The sequence below is a fragment of the Anabrus simplex genome, chromosome 10 (assembly GCF_040414725.1).
Source record: "Anabrus simplex isolate iqAnaSimp1 chromosome 10, ASM4041472v1, whole genome shotgun sequence".
Taxonomy (NCBI): domain Eukaryota; kingdom Metazoa; phylum Arthropoda; class Insecta; order Orthoptera; family Tettigoniidae; genus Anabrus; species Anabrus simplex.
In genome coordinates, this window is record NC_090274.1 from 24,934,194 (window position 1) to 24,951,201 (window position 17,008).

The 17,008-nt window shown below is 40.2% G+C and overlaps 1 protein-coding gene across 8 annotated transcripts in view; it reads left to right on the top strand.

The window, feature by feature from the left end:
* The window catches only part of Dap160 (dynamin associated protein 160), a 196,896-nt gene that overhangs the window by 41,453 nt on the left and 138,435 nt on the right, over window positions 1-17,008 (top strand). For all 8 annotated transcript variants that reach the window (XM_067154599.2, XM_067154598.2, XM_067154602.2 and 5 more), the window contains exons 10-11: window positions 1,820-1,942; window positions 14,599-14,737. In XM_067154599.2, the coding sequence (XP_067010700.2) occupies window positions 1,820-1,942; window positions 14,599-14,737 (262 nt within the window). The remainder of the gene's footprint in view (window positions 1-1,819; window positions 1,943-14,598; window positions 14,738-17,008) is intronic.

Below are 17,008 nucleotides of genomic sequence, written 5' to 3' on the forward strand. Positions count from 1 at the left end.
TTTTCCTGCATATGAGGGCTGATTCCAGGTTGAGGAACTATCGAATGGTGAGATGGGGCCCTTGGTCTAGAGAGCCAGGAATAACAACCGAGAGGATTCGGTACACTGACCATGTGTAACCTCATTATCTGCAGGTTTTCGGGATGAGCAGCGGTCGCTTGGTAGGCGGAATGTCCATTGGGACTGTAGTTTGGTTTCGTTTAGGAGTGTTTATAAGATTATAATAATACATGTTTCTTTTTTGTGAAATTTAGCCAAATTGTTGATGGTTCATTCGTTCCCGGATATTCTGTTTTCCCATGTTGTACGATTTTTTTTCACAGTCCCTCCAAAAACGGAGAATCAAGGTTCCATTGTATTGGAATTATGAATTTACTCATTCAGGACAAATATTTCAGGTTCCCTATGAAAATAAATATCATCTGACGGCCGAGCAGGCATTAATTTTTATAAATGAGACAGTCTCGTATAGTGCATGGTATGCACTGGCCATGCATTTTGGTAGGTGTGCTAGTTAGCAGATGATGAGCCCAAATTGGCTCACTGGGGCGAAATGCTGGCAACCAAGAATGAGTTTGCTGGAAAATTTATAATGTCCAATAGCGGACCAATTATATTTGGAATTAGTATTGACGGAAGAATGTTCATTTACACATTGGCTCCCATATAGATTATCTGATAGAGTACAGTCACTCGAGAACTTGTCACCTCATTGCCAAGTGCACAAATTCTAAGTTTTCAGTACCTCATGGTGCAATCGTGAAGTCCCATGCTGGTGTGGAAAGGTCCAGAAAATAAGTAGAACTTGACACAGTACAATAAAGCTGGCCCTCTCTCTCAAACAGTCGAAGTACATCTCAAATTAAGAGGCTGATGGAGCTGCTTATATTGGGAACTTGGAGAGAGGAAGTTATGACACACTTGCACGAGGACACGCCAAAGAATATGCTGGAAGTTAGGAGTAGAGTTTAGCGCCAATGTCGCAGTCCGGCGTGCTGTCGCGGGTGAAAGCTGGCAGTCTTTCCACACTCGTGGCGGTGTGTGGAGGCAAAATGCAGATGAGGTGGAGGTAAATCGAACCCGTTACAGGTATAAGTGATGTTAGTAATGGCATTCCTTATGCAGCCAGCCCATGTGATGACTGATGTGAGAGTGTGTTGTTCATAGGGTCGTTTGGTGTATGCGTGTCAATGGTCTTGGCAGGCTAGGCTGGTTAGCGAAGTAACGTGAAAATACCTCTCTTGTTTTCGTAATATGCCTCTTCGGTGACATCTGGACTTCTTTTGTCAGCTGATGATGGAGCTGTCAAGGTTCCTACCAGTGTTGGGCTACGGGCTCCATGCTGAGCAGAATTGTCAGTGTAGCAAAGTGAATTTTCTAGAATTCTTAGACTTGCCATTATTAGTATTGTGACCTTCTTAAGCATATTATATTTACTATATGATGCATTAAAAGTTAAAATTAGCCAAGCCTGTTTAACAATTTTATTGCCTCTTTACACCTTATTGTCTTGTTTTTAACTGCTTTTTTTTACTGCCTTTTAAGTATCTTTTCTACTGATGAAGCATTTTATACACCACTTTCCGAGGTCTCTGAAGATAGTTAACGAAGCAAGGTTGTGAGTATACATCATATCTCCAAAGAAACTTGCATTTTTCTGTGTGCAGAAATCTTGTCCTAGACATTAAAGGTGTGAGCAACTGAGGAGCTCGATAAAGTCTTAAGAAGTGAAAATCTGGATAGTTGCCTTCAGTCTTGTGTTGAATATTTATTGCAGGTTAGCCTAGTGTTGTAGCATTGCTCTTTTTTTTTTTTCCAGACAAGAACAAGAGAGGCGACGTCAGTTGGAATTTGAGAAGCAACTCCAGAGGCAACGAGAACAAGAGCAGGAGCGTGAGGAGCAGCGGCGTCGGGCGCAGGAGCAGCGGGAAGCTGCTCGAAGGTGAGCATGTTGTATTCTTAAGTCTGCTGTGTTAGAAGTATGTGGAGTATGGAACTGTTCAGTAGTAGTAGGTGGGGATTCCATCATCATTGGTTACTTGATCTGAGCATCATGTTCAGTGTTCTCCCTACGAGCTTTTTAATGGGCGCACCGCCCTGCCGTTTTTACAGACCGCCAGGCTAACAAAACCTAGATGTATGCTAGTTACATAATATTAATACATATTTGAGTCGTTGGGTGCTCCAAATTAAAATGTAAATACTGTATAATCTTCATTATTGTCAGCAAAATTGCATCAATTACATAGGAGTTTAAATGTTTAGCTTGACTATCACATAGTGTTGTGCGCGAGCAGTCTATGGATTTGCACGGAATCGCATACATACAAGCATTCGATTTCGCACGACGTCAAACCCGTATGGCACTCCACAAGAACTGAGTGGTAAGCCCAGGAGTTACATAATTATGATTGAATAGTAGAACACTAGAAGTTCAAAATATTCTTATGTTTTATTTGTGATAATACCACTAAAATAGTTCAATTTTGCAGTTAATGTTTACCTGCCTGCTATTATTGTTAATGTTCTGAGGGGGATAAATTGAGATTTTATTTTATTCATTTATTACGTAGTACGTAGGTGGTTTGAAAAGTTCTCGGAATGTACTAGAATTAAGTATCTTACCTCGGTGGAACTGCTTTTATTTTTCAACATAGTCTCCCTGTAGACTAATGCGTTTGGTCCAGCGATGTTCCAATGCCTTGATCCCATCCCGAAAATGAGATTCCTCCAGGCCTGCAAAATACCTCTCCAATTCGGCTGTCAGTTTTTCGCTTGTAGAAAATCTCCGTCCACCGAGGAAAATTTTCAGCTTGGGGAATAGATGTAAGTCGGATGGTGCCAAATCAGGTGAATAAGGTGGATGTGGCAACAATTCGTACCCCAGTTCATGAAGTTTTGCCATGGCAATAACACTTGTGTGCGGCGGAGCGTTGTCCTGATGAAAGATGACCTTTTTCCTTGCCAAACCAGGCCTTGTTTCGCATATCTTTTCCTGTAGTTGGTCTAGGAGGTTTGCATAGTATTTCCCCATAATTTTTTGGCCAGTAGGAAGATAATCTATCAGCAGAATGCCTTTTGCATCCCAGAAAACTGAGGCCATGAACTTTCCGGCCGTATGCACTGCCTTTGCTTTCTTTGGTGGTGGTGGTGAATCAGCATGTTTCCACTGCTTGACTGCTGTTTTGTCTCTGGGGTATAGTAGTGGACCCAAGTTTCATCTGTAGTCACAAACCAGCGCAAAAAATCTTGTTGGTTGCACTGAAAACGGACCAGACTTTGTTCGGATATTTCCAGTCTGGTGCGTTTATTGCAGATAATTTTTTCATATCCAATTCTTCGGTTAAAATATAATATACCCGTTCAGAAGACATCCCTACAGCTTCAGCAATCTCCCGCACTTTCAGTCGACGATCCTCCATGACCATTTTATGCACTTTTGCGATAAATTCTGGGTCGTAACACTTTTTGGCCATCCACTACGCGGATCATCATCCAAGCTCTCCCGACCAAATTTAAACTCGCTGGTCCACTTGGCAACAGTTGAAAATGAAGGAGTAGAGTCCCCCAGTGTGTTCTGAAAGTCGGCATGAATTTCCTTTGCTTTCATACCTTTCTTTACAAAGTATTTAATCACTGCTCGAATCTCAGTTTTTTCCATTGTCAGAAATCACTATGCAGGAACAAGAACAAAGAGTCGTCACTACCACACTCCTGCAGCTAGAGCACTGACGCGCCACATGTTCACTCACAAAGGATGTGTGATTATTGCTCGGGAACCTCGTTGCTCTAGCACTGACATCTAGCGGTGATTCCAAGAACTTTTCAAACAGTCCTCGTATTTGCCCGGCTACTACTCATTCTTGCCACTCGGCTGATGAAAATTTCTGGGGAGATCAAATGATGTCACAATATTGTAGACTATTTGGTGATGGTTTTTAAGATTACTTTTCACCATAAGTCTTGTGTTCTGTGCCATGTTTGTGCATATGTGGTATTAATGCTGCATTTTATCAGGTTGTAGCTTTTCCTTGGCCTCTGAAACCCCCTGGTTATTCTCTTAATAATAATCCTCTCTGAACCAAATTCTTCTGTAGTTGAAATTGTATAAAACTGGTCTCTAAAAGTAAATATGGTAGACCTAAGTAAGATCATTGCTGCCAATTTGTATAGTTACTGTTGAAAATGACCAAACATTACCAAAACGAACGCTATCACAGTGCAAGTAGTATTATCGTAGATTCACTTACCCAGGTGCATTATTCATAAGGTAATCGTATACCTGCTATAATCATATACCTACTAGGTTATTAAATAAATTCTTCATGCATGCCACTATTCTAGTTACCTGTTGTTATCCTAATAGCCTTACAAATCTTTCTTCCCCCTTCTCCAGTTAAGTTTAGGTTGAGTTGTGGATGAAGGACTTCCTCCTGCTTCTATCTTTCCTCGACACCTGTTGAAGGACCTCTTCCAAAACTCTTACCCGTCTTCCAAGATCTGTCTTGATCTGCTCCAGCCATCTTCTTCAGGGTTTCCTGCTGTATTTTGTGTGTTTTACTTTCATTCCAAATACTTGTCTTGGCATTCTCTCCAGGTGTCAATCAATATGTATTGACAATATTAGCCATCAGTGATCTGCATTCAGGGCTGTTGTTCAGTTGGCAGATCCCCTTCAGTTGTTTACTTAGTCTTTTCTTAAATGTTTTCAAAGAAAACTAGGAAATTTATCTAACATTTCCCTTGACAAATTATTCTAGTCCCTTATTCCACTCAAGCTTACTTGTCTACTAATGTCATTCCGGGCCATCTCTCCACAAAGCTATCCTTGAGTATTCGACAACGTAGACCATCGGCTGTATGCTGCTTATCCTTGAGCAACGCGGCCATTTGAAATACACTTGGATAGCAGTCGTAGATTGTTTGATGTTCCTTCGGTTCCCTGTCTTGTCAGAGAACCGAATGGGGTACCCGCGTGGATAATACGGCAACCTGAAATAATACCAATATAAATTTACTCATTCAGGACAAATATTTCAGGTTCCCTATGGGAATCAACATCTATATCATAACCTGAAATAATCCTGGGTCTGCACACTGGCCCGAAGGAAAATAGGGACCCCTCGATTTATCGGAAGCTCTTCCTGTCCGTAGTTGGCCGGTATCCAGATTCAGTCGTCGTTTACACGGATGGTTCGAGGGCAGAAACGAAAGTGGGCTGTGCGTTTGTGGTCGACAATGATAGGTTTCGTTTTGCTCTCCTGGAAACCTGGAGTGTGTATAGAGCAGAGCTCTATGATATCTGTGAAGCTCTGCGGTATGCGCTGTCCGATGTGCGCTGACACTTTCTGCTGTGTACAGACTCCTTGAGCTCGCTGCTGCTCGCCGGGTGTTTGGATGCTGGCACCAGTATCACGTTGCCACATGGGTGCAGAGGAAAATGGGTTGGCTGATATGGCTGCCAAGGAGGCTGTTACATTGCCCCCCCTTGCCTTGTAAGGTTCCAGCAAGTGATATTCGCTCTCAGCTGAGATATTTGGTTATGTCCCATTGGGAGATGGAGTGGCAGGTCACTCCACTTCAAAATAAGCTGAGCAATAAAAGATATAACGAAGGTGTGGAGGACTTCAGACTTCCCTTTGGGCTTCTCAAAGGGAAGCAGTGGTATTATGTCGTCTTCGGATTGGCCACGGGATAGTAACGCACTCCTATTTACTGAAAGGAGAACCCCCTCCAGTGTGTACTTTCGGTAATCATCTTACCGTGGTATACCTCCTTATGGAGTGTGTGGACCAGGTCGATCTGCACCGTTGCCTAAAACTCCCGAGTGCCTGCGAGATGACGAGAGCAGTCAGCAGACCTCGTCATCCGTTTTATGAGGTATAGTGGTTTGTTTCATCACATATAAACGTAGTGTTTCATATTATTTTTGTATTATTGTTCACTGCATTTTATTAATTTGACTGTTTTAGTTTGTGTTTATATATTTTAATGTGTTTTTTAAAAATAGTAATTTGCATGATATATTATTGCATTTTAAGGCAATGTCTTATTCTACCATAATCTATCATCTATCATTTTACCAAAAATAAGGCATTGCGAATTAGATCCACTGATTATTTTAAATTCAAATTGTTCATCTAAATTTGTTTTAAATTCTAGTTGGTGGATACATTTTAATATTTTAATTATATCATGTCGTCCATCTCGTACCATTAGCGGCCAATGACCTTAGATGTTAGGCCTCTTTAAACAACAAGCATCATCATCTCTCCACCGACAGCTCGGAAAATACTGCTTAGTTGAGCTGTTCGTCTCCTTACTCCAGAGTCTTCCCAGCCCAAAGTTAGCAACATTTTCAAAACACTACTCCTTTGACGAAAATCACCCAGAACAAATTGTGCTGCTTTCCTTTGGATTTTTACCAGTTCTTGTATCAATTACTCCTGGTCAGGGGCCTTTGGGACCATTTTCTAATTGGGATCTTACCAGTGACTAATAACACCTCTCCTTTACATCCTAACTACAACCTCTAAATACCCTCATAACCATGTGAAGAGCTCTATAACCTTATACACCCTTTTCAATGAGATTACCCCAATGAAAATCATTCCTTACATTAACTTATGTGACCCTTGTGAGGTACTATCAACCCGATCAACACAGTAATTAAAACCATATCAAATGTGATGGTTTTATCCTTTCAATGAGACTGTTTATATTGAATCTGTCTCTTATATCTGGCATTACATTATTTGGTTCTCGCAACTACTTCATTTTGCTTGCCTGTAGTTTGCTTTCGTGGGCTGTGGTGGTCACCTGTGTTTCTGCTCTATTCGTCTGGATTGTAAAGGGTTTCTTTGCGTTCCAGTGGCACATCGTTATTCGACACCAGTCAAAGAACCAATCTACTTACTGCGCTCTGCTACTGATCTCATGGCTTATTCTGATATCTCTCATCCTAAGCATTTAAAACTTCTTTACCATCTCCAATGGCTGGTCATTCACTTTCACAAACCCTCTTATCGAGCTCGGTAGCTGCAGTTGCGTAATTGCGGTCAGTATCCAGTATTTGGGAGATAGTTGGTTCGAACCCCACTGTCAGCATCCCTGAAGATGGGTTTTTGTTGGTTTCCCCTTTTCACACAAGGCAGAGGGGCTGGACCTTAATTAAGGCCATGGCTGCTACTTTCCCACTCCTAGCCCTTTCCTTTCCTATCATCATCAAAAGACCTACGTTGTCAATGTGACGTAAAGTCACTCATAAAATAAATAAAATAAAACCTCTTCGATCCCTCTCCTTTCTTGTTACTATGACTGCATTGCTTTTCTCCTTACAAATTTTCATTCCCCAATCCTCAGTTCTTTCATTCCACACATGAATTTGGTCTTGTAATCTTTCCTCATTGTCTGTTGTCAGTATTTTGTCACCAGCAAACCACCATGCTCTTTTTTTTTTCCCCACAATCTCTGTTCAAATCTCCTTGTGTCTTTCATCCATGATAATTAACAAAAGGGGTGCCTCAGCCCTCTCTTTACTTCAAAATTATCTGAATCCCTGGCTAGTGTCCTTACTTTTATAATTACTCAAGTTTTATAATTGGTTACTTCTTCTTGAGTGCCCACAATAGCCTTTTTCTTGGGCACTGTCTTAAGCCTTTGCTATGCTGAAGAATGTTGAGATAGAATCTTTGCCATACTCCAGCTTTTCTCTACTGACTGTTACATTGCAGAAAATAGGTCAGTTGTCAAATCTGCCACTCTGAAAACCGTATTGCTTCTCTTGCAGCTGTGCTTCCACTTTCAGCAATTCTAAAGGAATATTGTTGATCGAGAACACCAGAATATACCAGTAGTGCCTGCCGGGTGGCCACAATTATTAAGACGTCAAGTCTTTTTGGTCCGACATTGTGGTTAGCTGGTTTGACTCCCGTTGGTTGAAAGAAATTTCACCTTCAGAATGTTGGCCGGCAGGGTAGGAGAGGTGGTGATGTACAATTTCTAATCACTAGATTGCGTGGCAAAAGCTTGGATTCAATTCCAAAGCTCTCTGCAGTGTTCATATGGAGTGAGGACATATGACGCTGTTGATGGTGATTTGTCCTTCAGATGAAGACGTAAAGCCTTGAGCAGAACCCTTGACGTCGTTCGACAAGAGTAGACTGTGCCGACACCAGGTTTCACCCTATCCCCTCCTACTATCACATATCACATCATTCATTTCATCTCATTAACTCTACTAATGAGGTTGATGTCGGGGAAGGGCATCTGTTTGTAAAAACTTGCTATGAAAGTGATTCCCACTTCGTATCGAAACCCATTGAGAAACTGGACAGGGAGGTGCGATGATTGCACATTGACAGTAGTTCAAACTCTTCAAAAAAAAAAAAAAAAAAAAGGTCACATGCTAGTTAGAAGATAACAGCAAGCAGGATTGCTCATTATGTGGGTTGAATGCATCTCATTAGAAAGCAACTTCAAATCACTAATATCAAGGTTAATCGGGATAAATGGTAAGATATTTCTATCAAGGGCAGTGTTAGGTAACACCATCTATAATAATGCATCAAAAGTAATTGTCATTCATTGTTCCACCATTGCACTAAGCCATGTTTTAAAATTGAGCGCATAATTATGAACTCCCTCATTCTTCAACAAGTCTGAGCTATTCTCGGTGTTCGTCGTCAGCAGTACATTTCAAAACTCATGTCTCAAGTCAGCTGTTTTAGTTTTACAGGGAAGAAAAAAAAAAAATGGCGGGTGGGAGAACATTAGAGCATTAACAAGAGACATCTTGGTATCTAATTCGATTTCATGATTCTTTTAGATTCTGCCGTAGTAGCTTTTGTTCTTCCTGTACTTTGCTTGATCTTTTTCAGACCGACAGCCCTCATAAACTATTGTGACAATCACCTGTCCATTGTTGATGTGTTGCAGTTACAGGTTGTTGTTCTGCCTGGCAATAATCATTTATTATTGTTTTCTCACTCTTTATTTTCAAGCCATCTTCATTGCTCATCTTTTCAACTCTTTCCAGTAAGCTCATCATTTCTTCACCAGAGGAGGCAAGTAGCGTAATATCATGTGCATATAAGTTTTACCTCCATTCAAACCTTCAGAATTTATGAATGCTTAAATATGAGACCCATACCTGTAGATTTAGTAACACATTTAAAGGAATGCCGTCCGGCCCTCAGTCAAGTATTTACCCTCAGCAGGCGTCGTGACACCTGTGGAACATAACCAGTGTTGAGAGGTGGTAGTGCGGGGGGGGGGCACATGTTCAAGGCTGAATATGGTTTACGTTTTCTGAAAAATGTCATTACAACAACATTGCTGTGTTTAGTTGTTGTTACAGTAGAAGCCCTATTTTTGTAACCTTAAATGGGGGTTTACCTTAAATAGAGGTTTCAGTAGAAAGCCCACCTTTTCCAGAGATCTGTGCCTGTATTAACATAAATTGTACCATTATACATTATTTACACTGTGACAGCAATAAAACAAGGAGATATCTACCCTACACACTGTACCAGTACTGTACTTACAATTTGTGTTTCATTTTGACAGATTTTTGTTGATGAATGCAAAACCGCTTCGGTTTAAGGTTGTTCTTTAACGTTATACACGATTTGCCATAAAAGTCGGGAAAGATACCAAACTGCACAAAAACGCATTAAAATCGCTACGAAACAGCAATCGGTACATTTTCGGGGATGTTTTCCGAGCAGCGGCTTACTCGTTAGCACGTATTCTCTAATTCCAATAGTCTGAACACGCATATTCAGTTTCATTCTTTTTAATTGTAATATCATCACTCCAGAGGCTTCTGGCAAACATTTCCATTTTCTCACTTCAAACGGCGTCATCTAACCTAGGTTTATCGCGCACGTATTATGAAAACACATTTCAAGCTCCCTGTAGAATAATGGTAACATTTTCACTATAAATTTACATGGGAAGAGCCTTTTTGAAATTTAACAAGACTAGAAATTACATAACCTAACTTTTGAAATTAGTTATGCACACCGCTGTATCTTGAGAAGTAGAAGTATCACATTCTTATTTTATTTTAGTGGATAGTATTAAAATTAAGCAATTGTTTACTTCAGCCTTTATTTCTAAGGAGTTAACTGCTGGCATTGCAGTTGTTGTGAAAACATACGGGGGTTATCCCAAAAATAAGGTCTCCTATATTTTTATAAATACAGAACTCTTTTCTTGTGTCTGTTGGTCACAATATTGTGAAGAGTATTTCCCGCGCTCGCATATAAACATGCGCACGCCGCACTGAGGCACTCAGTCTTGGCTTAGCAGCTGTTGAGAATGGGGCTCCTATTGGATGTTACCGCTAAGTGCGCGCAGTTATTCGGTGTTTGAACGCAAAACATACTGAACCAATTGAAATCCATCACCAATTGACGGCAGACAGTCAATTTCCATCGAGACAGTCGTGAAGGTTGAGCAAATAATGTGTGAAGATGATGATCTCTGCACTTTAGTTCCCAAGGTTCCCCGAAGTGCTGCTCACAGAATTTTAATGGAAAAGTTGAAATGCCGGAAGGTGTGGGCAAGATGGATCCCAGGTGAAAGATGAGGTTCACAACTTTCTGAACAGCATGGCGAGCTGGTATGACATGGGCATACAAAAACTGTTACAGTGTCTACAAAAATGCATCGACCGAAATGGTGATTATGTAGAAAAATAGCTGAATGTTCAAGCTGTAAAATGATGTAACCCATTGTAGAAGTAAACAGGTCTATGTATTTATTAAAAAAATAGACCTTATTTTTGGGATTAACTTCGTATTATCCTGATGTTTCTTTACACTTTAGCATTAAGTGCCTATGCTCTAATTTGCTCTTCTACCTTGACTCATCCTCGGCAACCGTATGACGTCTTTTTCATGAATAGAAATGAATAGAAATAAATATTTGAGAATTTTAAAATTTCCTTAACACTAAATGCGGGTTTTGCCCTATTGTGAATTACGTTAAATTGAATATAAAATAGCATTGCTCTTATGGAATAATTTTTGGGACTGGAAATTTCTTCTGTTAAATGTGGGTTTACGTTAAATCGAGGTCACTCAAAGTCGGGGTTATACTGTATTAATTCTAATTGTTTGTCCTAATTTCACTATGAAATAACACAGTTAAGGAGGAAGAATGGTGGTTGTATAGAGGAAGATGGAAATGTGCCATAAACATCCCAACCTAGCTTGAGGTAGATGAGCGAATTGGATGTCATAACTCTTTGCTAAAGAAGAAAATTTCACACTTCTTTGCGCCACAGTTTTCTCAAACTTTCAGCATTTGATATTTTTCTCACTGTATACGTATAGAACTTGCAAAGACAAATAAAACAGCACCTCACATGAAGTGCTACTGCGCCGGATCCAGAGCTACACTAATTTTTAGCCACACACCTCTGCGATTTTAGTACCTCAAGATGGCTGTGCTATGACATCACCCTATGACACCTTATCAAAGTCACTGTTGTTGTAGGTAGATTAATCCTTCTGCCTTATAATATTGAAATAGTGCAATTGAAAACAAATGAAAGAGAAGCAAACAACACCAGACGGGAGAAAATGGCTGCGGTTTTTCGTAGGACATATCCTATATACAAGAAGAAAACCATCTCCAGACGAGCTAAACTAAGGCACTACAATACAGTGATTAAAACGGAATGTCTGTATGCTAGTGAATGCCTCCAAATGACAGAAAAAGCGGGACTGAGAGAAGCTGAGAAATTTGAAAGAAAGATCCTTCGCAAAATAATGGGTCCAAAGATTGTGGATGGACAGTATAGGCTGCGAGGAAGGGAAGAACTTTACCGAGACAATGAAAGGCTAACTGAGTCCGTGAGAAAACGGAGACTTAAATTCTATGGGCATTTATTTAGAATGGATGAGAAGAGACTAACGAAAAGGATTTTCAAAATACTAGACGGCAGACCTAAAGTGTCGGACAAATGGTTCAGGGAGGTGAGAAAGGATCTCAGACAGGTGGGACTAAATTCGGAAGACATCTCAAACTGAACAAAGTTTAGGTCAGTGATCGACAGATTTCAGGGATTCCATGACGAACCAAAACTTAACCGTGGGTGGACGGACGAAAGAAGACAGGCTGCCAGAGAGAGGATGCTGAAGTTCTGGGCTGTGAGGAAGGCTTCCAGAAACATGAATTGTTATCTAACGTGGTCTCTAATGGCCGTAAACGAATATATATATATATATATATATATATATATATTGAATACTATAGTCTAGAAATTATTCTGATTTTAAAACTTTCATGTCTTTATAATGCTCATTGGCTAAAGTATGGTTATGCGACAGAACTAGAGACAAGGACAAACATGAAACCAAAAAAAAGTAGAGGATGATCTTCATACCTTCACACACCTCTGTCTTCACAGATGTGTTTGTTATTCATCAGTCCTAGTTCTTCTAGATCTATGTATTGCTTCTCAACCTCACTTCAGATCGTTTCTGCACCCTACTCTCATCAGGAGGGCAGAAGTTCACACTCTCTAGAGTCCATTCTTAAAAAAATCCTCTTTCTTGTAGGAAGTGTAGGATGAAGACAAAAGTGGATATTTACAAAGAAATAGAGAAGGAAGAATAAAAACGAAGGTTAAAACTGATGGTATGAAACAACAAACTTGGCATGATATGATATAGGCTTTTTGGCTTATGCCGTGTCAAGAAAATGAGGTGACCGGGCGAGTTGGCCGTGCGCGTAGAGGCACGCGGCTCTGAGCTTGCATCCGGGAGATAGTAGGTTCGAATCCCACTATCGGCAGCCCTGAAGATGGTTTTCGTGGTTTCCCATTTTCACACCAGGCAAATGCTGGGGCTGTACCTTAATTAAGGCCACGGCCGCTTCCTTCCAACTCCTAGGCCTTTCCTATCCCATCGTCGCCATAAGACCTATCTGTGTCGGTGCGTCGTAAAGCCCCTAGCAAAAAAAAAAAAAAAAAAAAATGAGGTGAAATTCTTTAACGCAGAGGACTTTGCTCTGCATCTTCAGAAGAAAATCTTGACTGTTCATGAGGAAGACTTCTCCAAGAATGGGGTTTAAATTTAGACATTAATAATAGAAGTGGAACTCATACGTTCATTCATCACCAGATGTATGTGGTACAGCGCTAGCATTTGAAGTGAAAACTGACGGAACCATCAGAATCAGTCTGAGAGGAAAGCATGACATTGACACAGGCCTGGAATGAAACGTCTGGTGATGAGGAACGTACGAATTTGGAAAACACCGAAACGAGATAACAGTAGTGAAGGGACAGGGATAGGAACAACCAACATAAATCCTTAATGGTTGGCAACCACATATTACTCAATTGATAGCCAGTGTCCCTGTTGAAATTGTTAGGATTTCGATGTATTTCCTCTGTTTCCCGTATAATCCTCGACCTGTAGTGTCTAGTGTTGGCAAGAGCTCGAGCATCTTGGAACACATCATGACCCAATGATAGGGCGTGCTCAGCTATTGCTGTTGCTGATTCGTTCGGCTGGTTGAGACGAATATTTTGTTCATGTTCTGTGATACAAGTACCAATGGACCGGCATGTTTGGCCAATGTATATCTTGCCGCAGGTACAGGGAATTTCGTATACCCCAGGATGTAAATGTTGGGACGAATTGTCCTTTGTTTTATCTAGACTGAGCAATTTTAGTGACTGCCAAATGCAGTTTTTGTATTGTGTTTGAAGAGGACCTTGGTAATTCGATGTGTACATTTAATAGTGAAATATTTTCTTACTTTGTACATAAACATATGGACACTACTCTAATCATGGGAGCCTTTCAACCTCGCTAAGTCGTGAAAAGTTCAGATAGGCTTTCCCTATACTTACGTACACAGAAATGCCTTGTTTTGCATGCAGTCCTCTTTCTTAATTTTCTCTCTCAATAACTGATCAGTGTTATAGCTTAACCGTAAGAGTGCTGACGTGCTGTCCATCATTTCTGCATGTTATTGCTAAAAGCACCATGTATCATTCCTGATGCACTCCCATACTTACTGGCTAGTAATTCTGTTGTGTAGGAGAGATTACAGCACTATTAACTTGCTTTATGGAAAAGGGAGAATGTATTTTCTGAATATTTTCTGAATATGTCACCAAATGACTTCTACGTTTTTGTTTGTTTTCATGTTTTTATGTGTTTTATTGTTTTCATGTTTCTTGAATGTTTTGTGTTATCTTTGCTGCGAGTACTGTGATGATATTTTCTTTCTTGAAGCCATATGAAGGATAATGGCAGCCAACTCTGATGCAGTGCTTGTAAATGATGGTGATTTAGCTGACTATGAGAATTTTGTTTGTGATAATGGAGACCATGTGATGTCGGATAAGGAAGGAAGTTTTAATGATGTGGTTGCTCATGAAAGCCAACCGGACAATGAAGAAAGTGAACTATCTCGTACACTATATAGTATAGGACTGTAAAAATTTCTATCATGACAACAGCAACAAACGGGGATGTTCATTAATGCCTATCGTGAATGCTCCAGCCATTATTTATGTATAACCTCAATCAGTAAAATATGAAATTTGTAACCATTTTGTTTTCTTTCTAGGGAAATGGAACGTCAGAGGCAGCTTGAGTGGGAAAAGCAGCGGTGCCAAGAACTGCAGCAACAACGGCAAAGGGAGCAGGAGAAAGTGCTGCAGCTTAAAGCTAAAAATCAAAACCTCAGTATAGAGCTCTCCCAGTTGGTGAGTATAACCATAGACATTCTGGGCAGATTGCAGAAACTGTGTTTAGACTATGTGTTCGGTTAATCACTGTCTAAGTATGGCTGCCACATTGCAAAGACTTTATCATTTAGACACTGCTTAAAACCGACTTTCCACCGGCTATGTTTAAACACTGCCGAGAACACTGTTTAACCTCAAATTTTAGGAGTGAATCACAATCACAGGTTACGCACCATGAAACATATAATTTTTATTATCATGTTGAGATGATTCCAGAAAGAAAGGTTATTCCGACGGCCTCTCTGTGAGTCGTCTGCTGCGAAATTGCAGCAATTAATTTGAAATGTACGGAGAGTTACAGTTTAACATATGATTTAGCTTTTCAAGAGATAATATAAGGGACTTGTTTCTTGAGACTGACGCATAGGACAGTCCAGTAACTGTCAACTTGACTACAATTCTTGTCAACCAATATATTTTATTATATGTGGGATAATTTCTGTGCAATTATAGGTTACTTCGACTTCATATCAGAATAACTTGACCTGATTGCCAGAGGTGTGTCGCATACATCAACCGGGAGGTATTTAGTTATAAGCTTATTATATGTACTGCCAAGTAAGCACACATAAGTTACACTAAAAAGTAGGTTGTGTGTGTTCTTTTTTGCAGATAATAATCGTGCACATTCAGATCAATTTTCAGCAAGTGTGAGATAGGAAAAGGCAAAACCTGAGAAGGAAGACCCGTGGCCATAATAACAATCCCACTATTTGCCTGGTGTAAGAATGGGGGAACTACGGAAAGCAATCTTCAGGGCTGCGATGGTGCGTTTCGAACCTGATCTCCAGAATACAAGAATGGCCCATACAACTCATTCGGTTACACAGTACCTACTACAGTTTCATCTTCCCTTCACCAAAGTTATTTAGATCACACTCACCATAACAATACTATATTCAAAGCTACACTTCCTCGTACGGTGGCGTGTCGCTTTAGTGCCGATAATATTATGGGATTTAATTTTCATTGAAAGCAATATTCTTATCTGTGTGCAAGTTATGCTCATGCTTATCCATATTAGAGTAAGTAGGAAGATGACAGCTGACTAACTTTCAGCATGCACACCGAGGAATTCATTGGATGCTACAAGCAAAGAGTTGCATGGAAGATACTTCTATTCCCATTTTCCAGCCTATACTGATGCTTCAACACATTGGAGACGGCCATATTTGAATGTGCTATCCTCCAGAAATCGCCGGATTTTTAATGGTTTGTGAAAATTTTTCATTACTAGGGTAAGCTATGATTATAAAAACTTTTGGATTGCATAGAAAGATCACACTTTCTTTTACACAAAAATGAGTTTTAATTATCGTAATAGTGCAGTAATTTTAAAATATAAATTTATGAATATAATATGTTTTACAAACGAAAAAAATCTGATGCAACTATGGATGCCAGTTCGGTTAATATTTCGTAATTTGACTTTTTGGGCACATCTACTGAAACACACTAATGCAGATTCTAACCTAATTAGTCAATTGGCACCGGTATCTTTGTTTACAACAAGGAATTTACATTCCCACTGATCTTTGTTTGATGACGGGGTTGCATCGAGTTACTGCAGGTACAAGGGAAACACCCACATTTTTAGGAAGCGGTATAAAATAGTACCGTATTACAGAACCCACTTCAAGGAAGAGATGTAAAACTACGTTACACTTCACACCAATTTGAAGTGAGCTCATTTTCTACATTTACTAGCCTGAAGCGCCAGAATCAGCATGCTTACTTAGTGTGTAATTGTTATCCTCATCTTCATTTTCAGAAATTGTGTCTTCCATAAGAATACCCATTGTGGATTCGTTGTCGAAATTTTGTATACTTGAATTAGACATGCTAAATATTCACAAGAATTACACAAACAAGCCTGCCTCTCGAACACACACTCTTCCTGTCCGCATGTACCGTACGTACTTTCCCGCCCATTTCACAGCTGAGAGTCAACGATGACACAGCCTTAGGTTATGTAGGAACGTGGCTGTGTTATCAATGCCTTGAAAGAAGAGCTCTCGACTTATGCTCATAACTAATATATATTATGCTTATAGAAGCATTCAGCAGTATCCCAGTGAAGTCACAGCTCGCTGAAACGGCAAATACAATACAGTGAAATCGTGCCCGTAGATTCTCCGAGCTCCATCAGCAGCAATGAATTAGCGCGCCCGTAGTTTCTACGAGCGGCATCTCCAATGTGTTAAACGACGTCTAGCTAAACACCGGTTG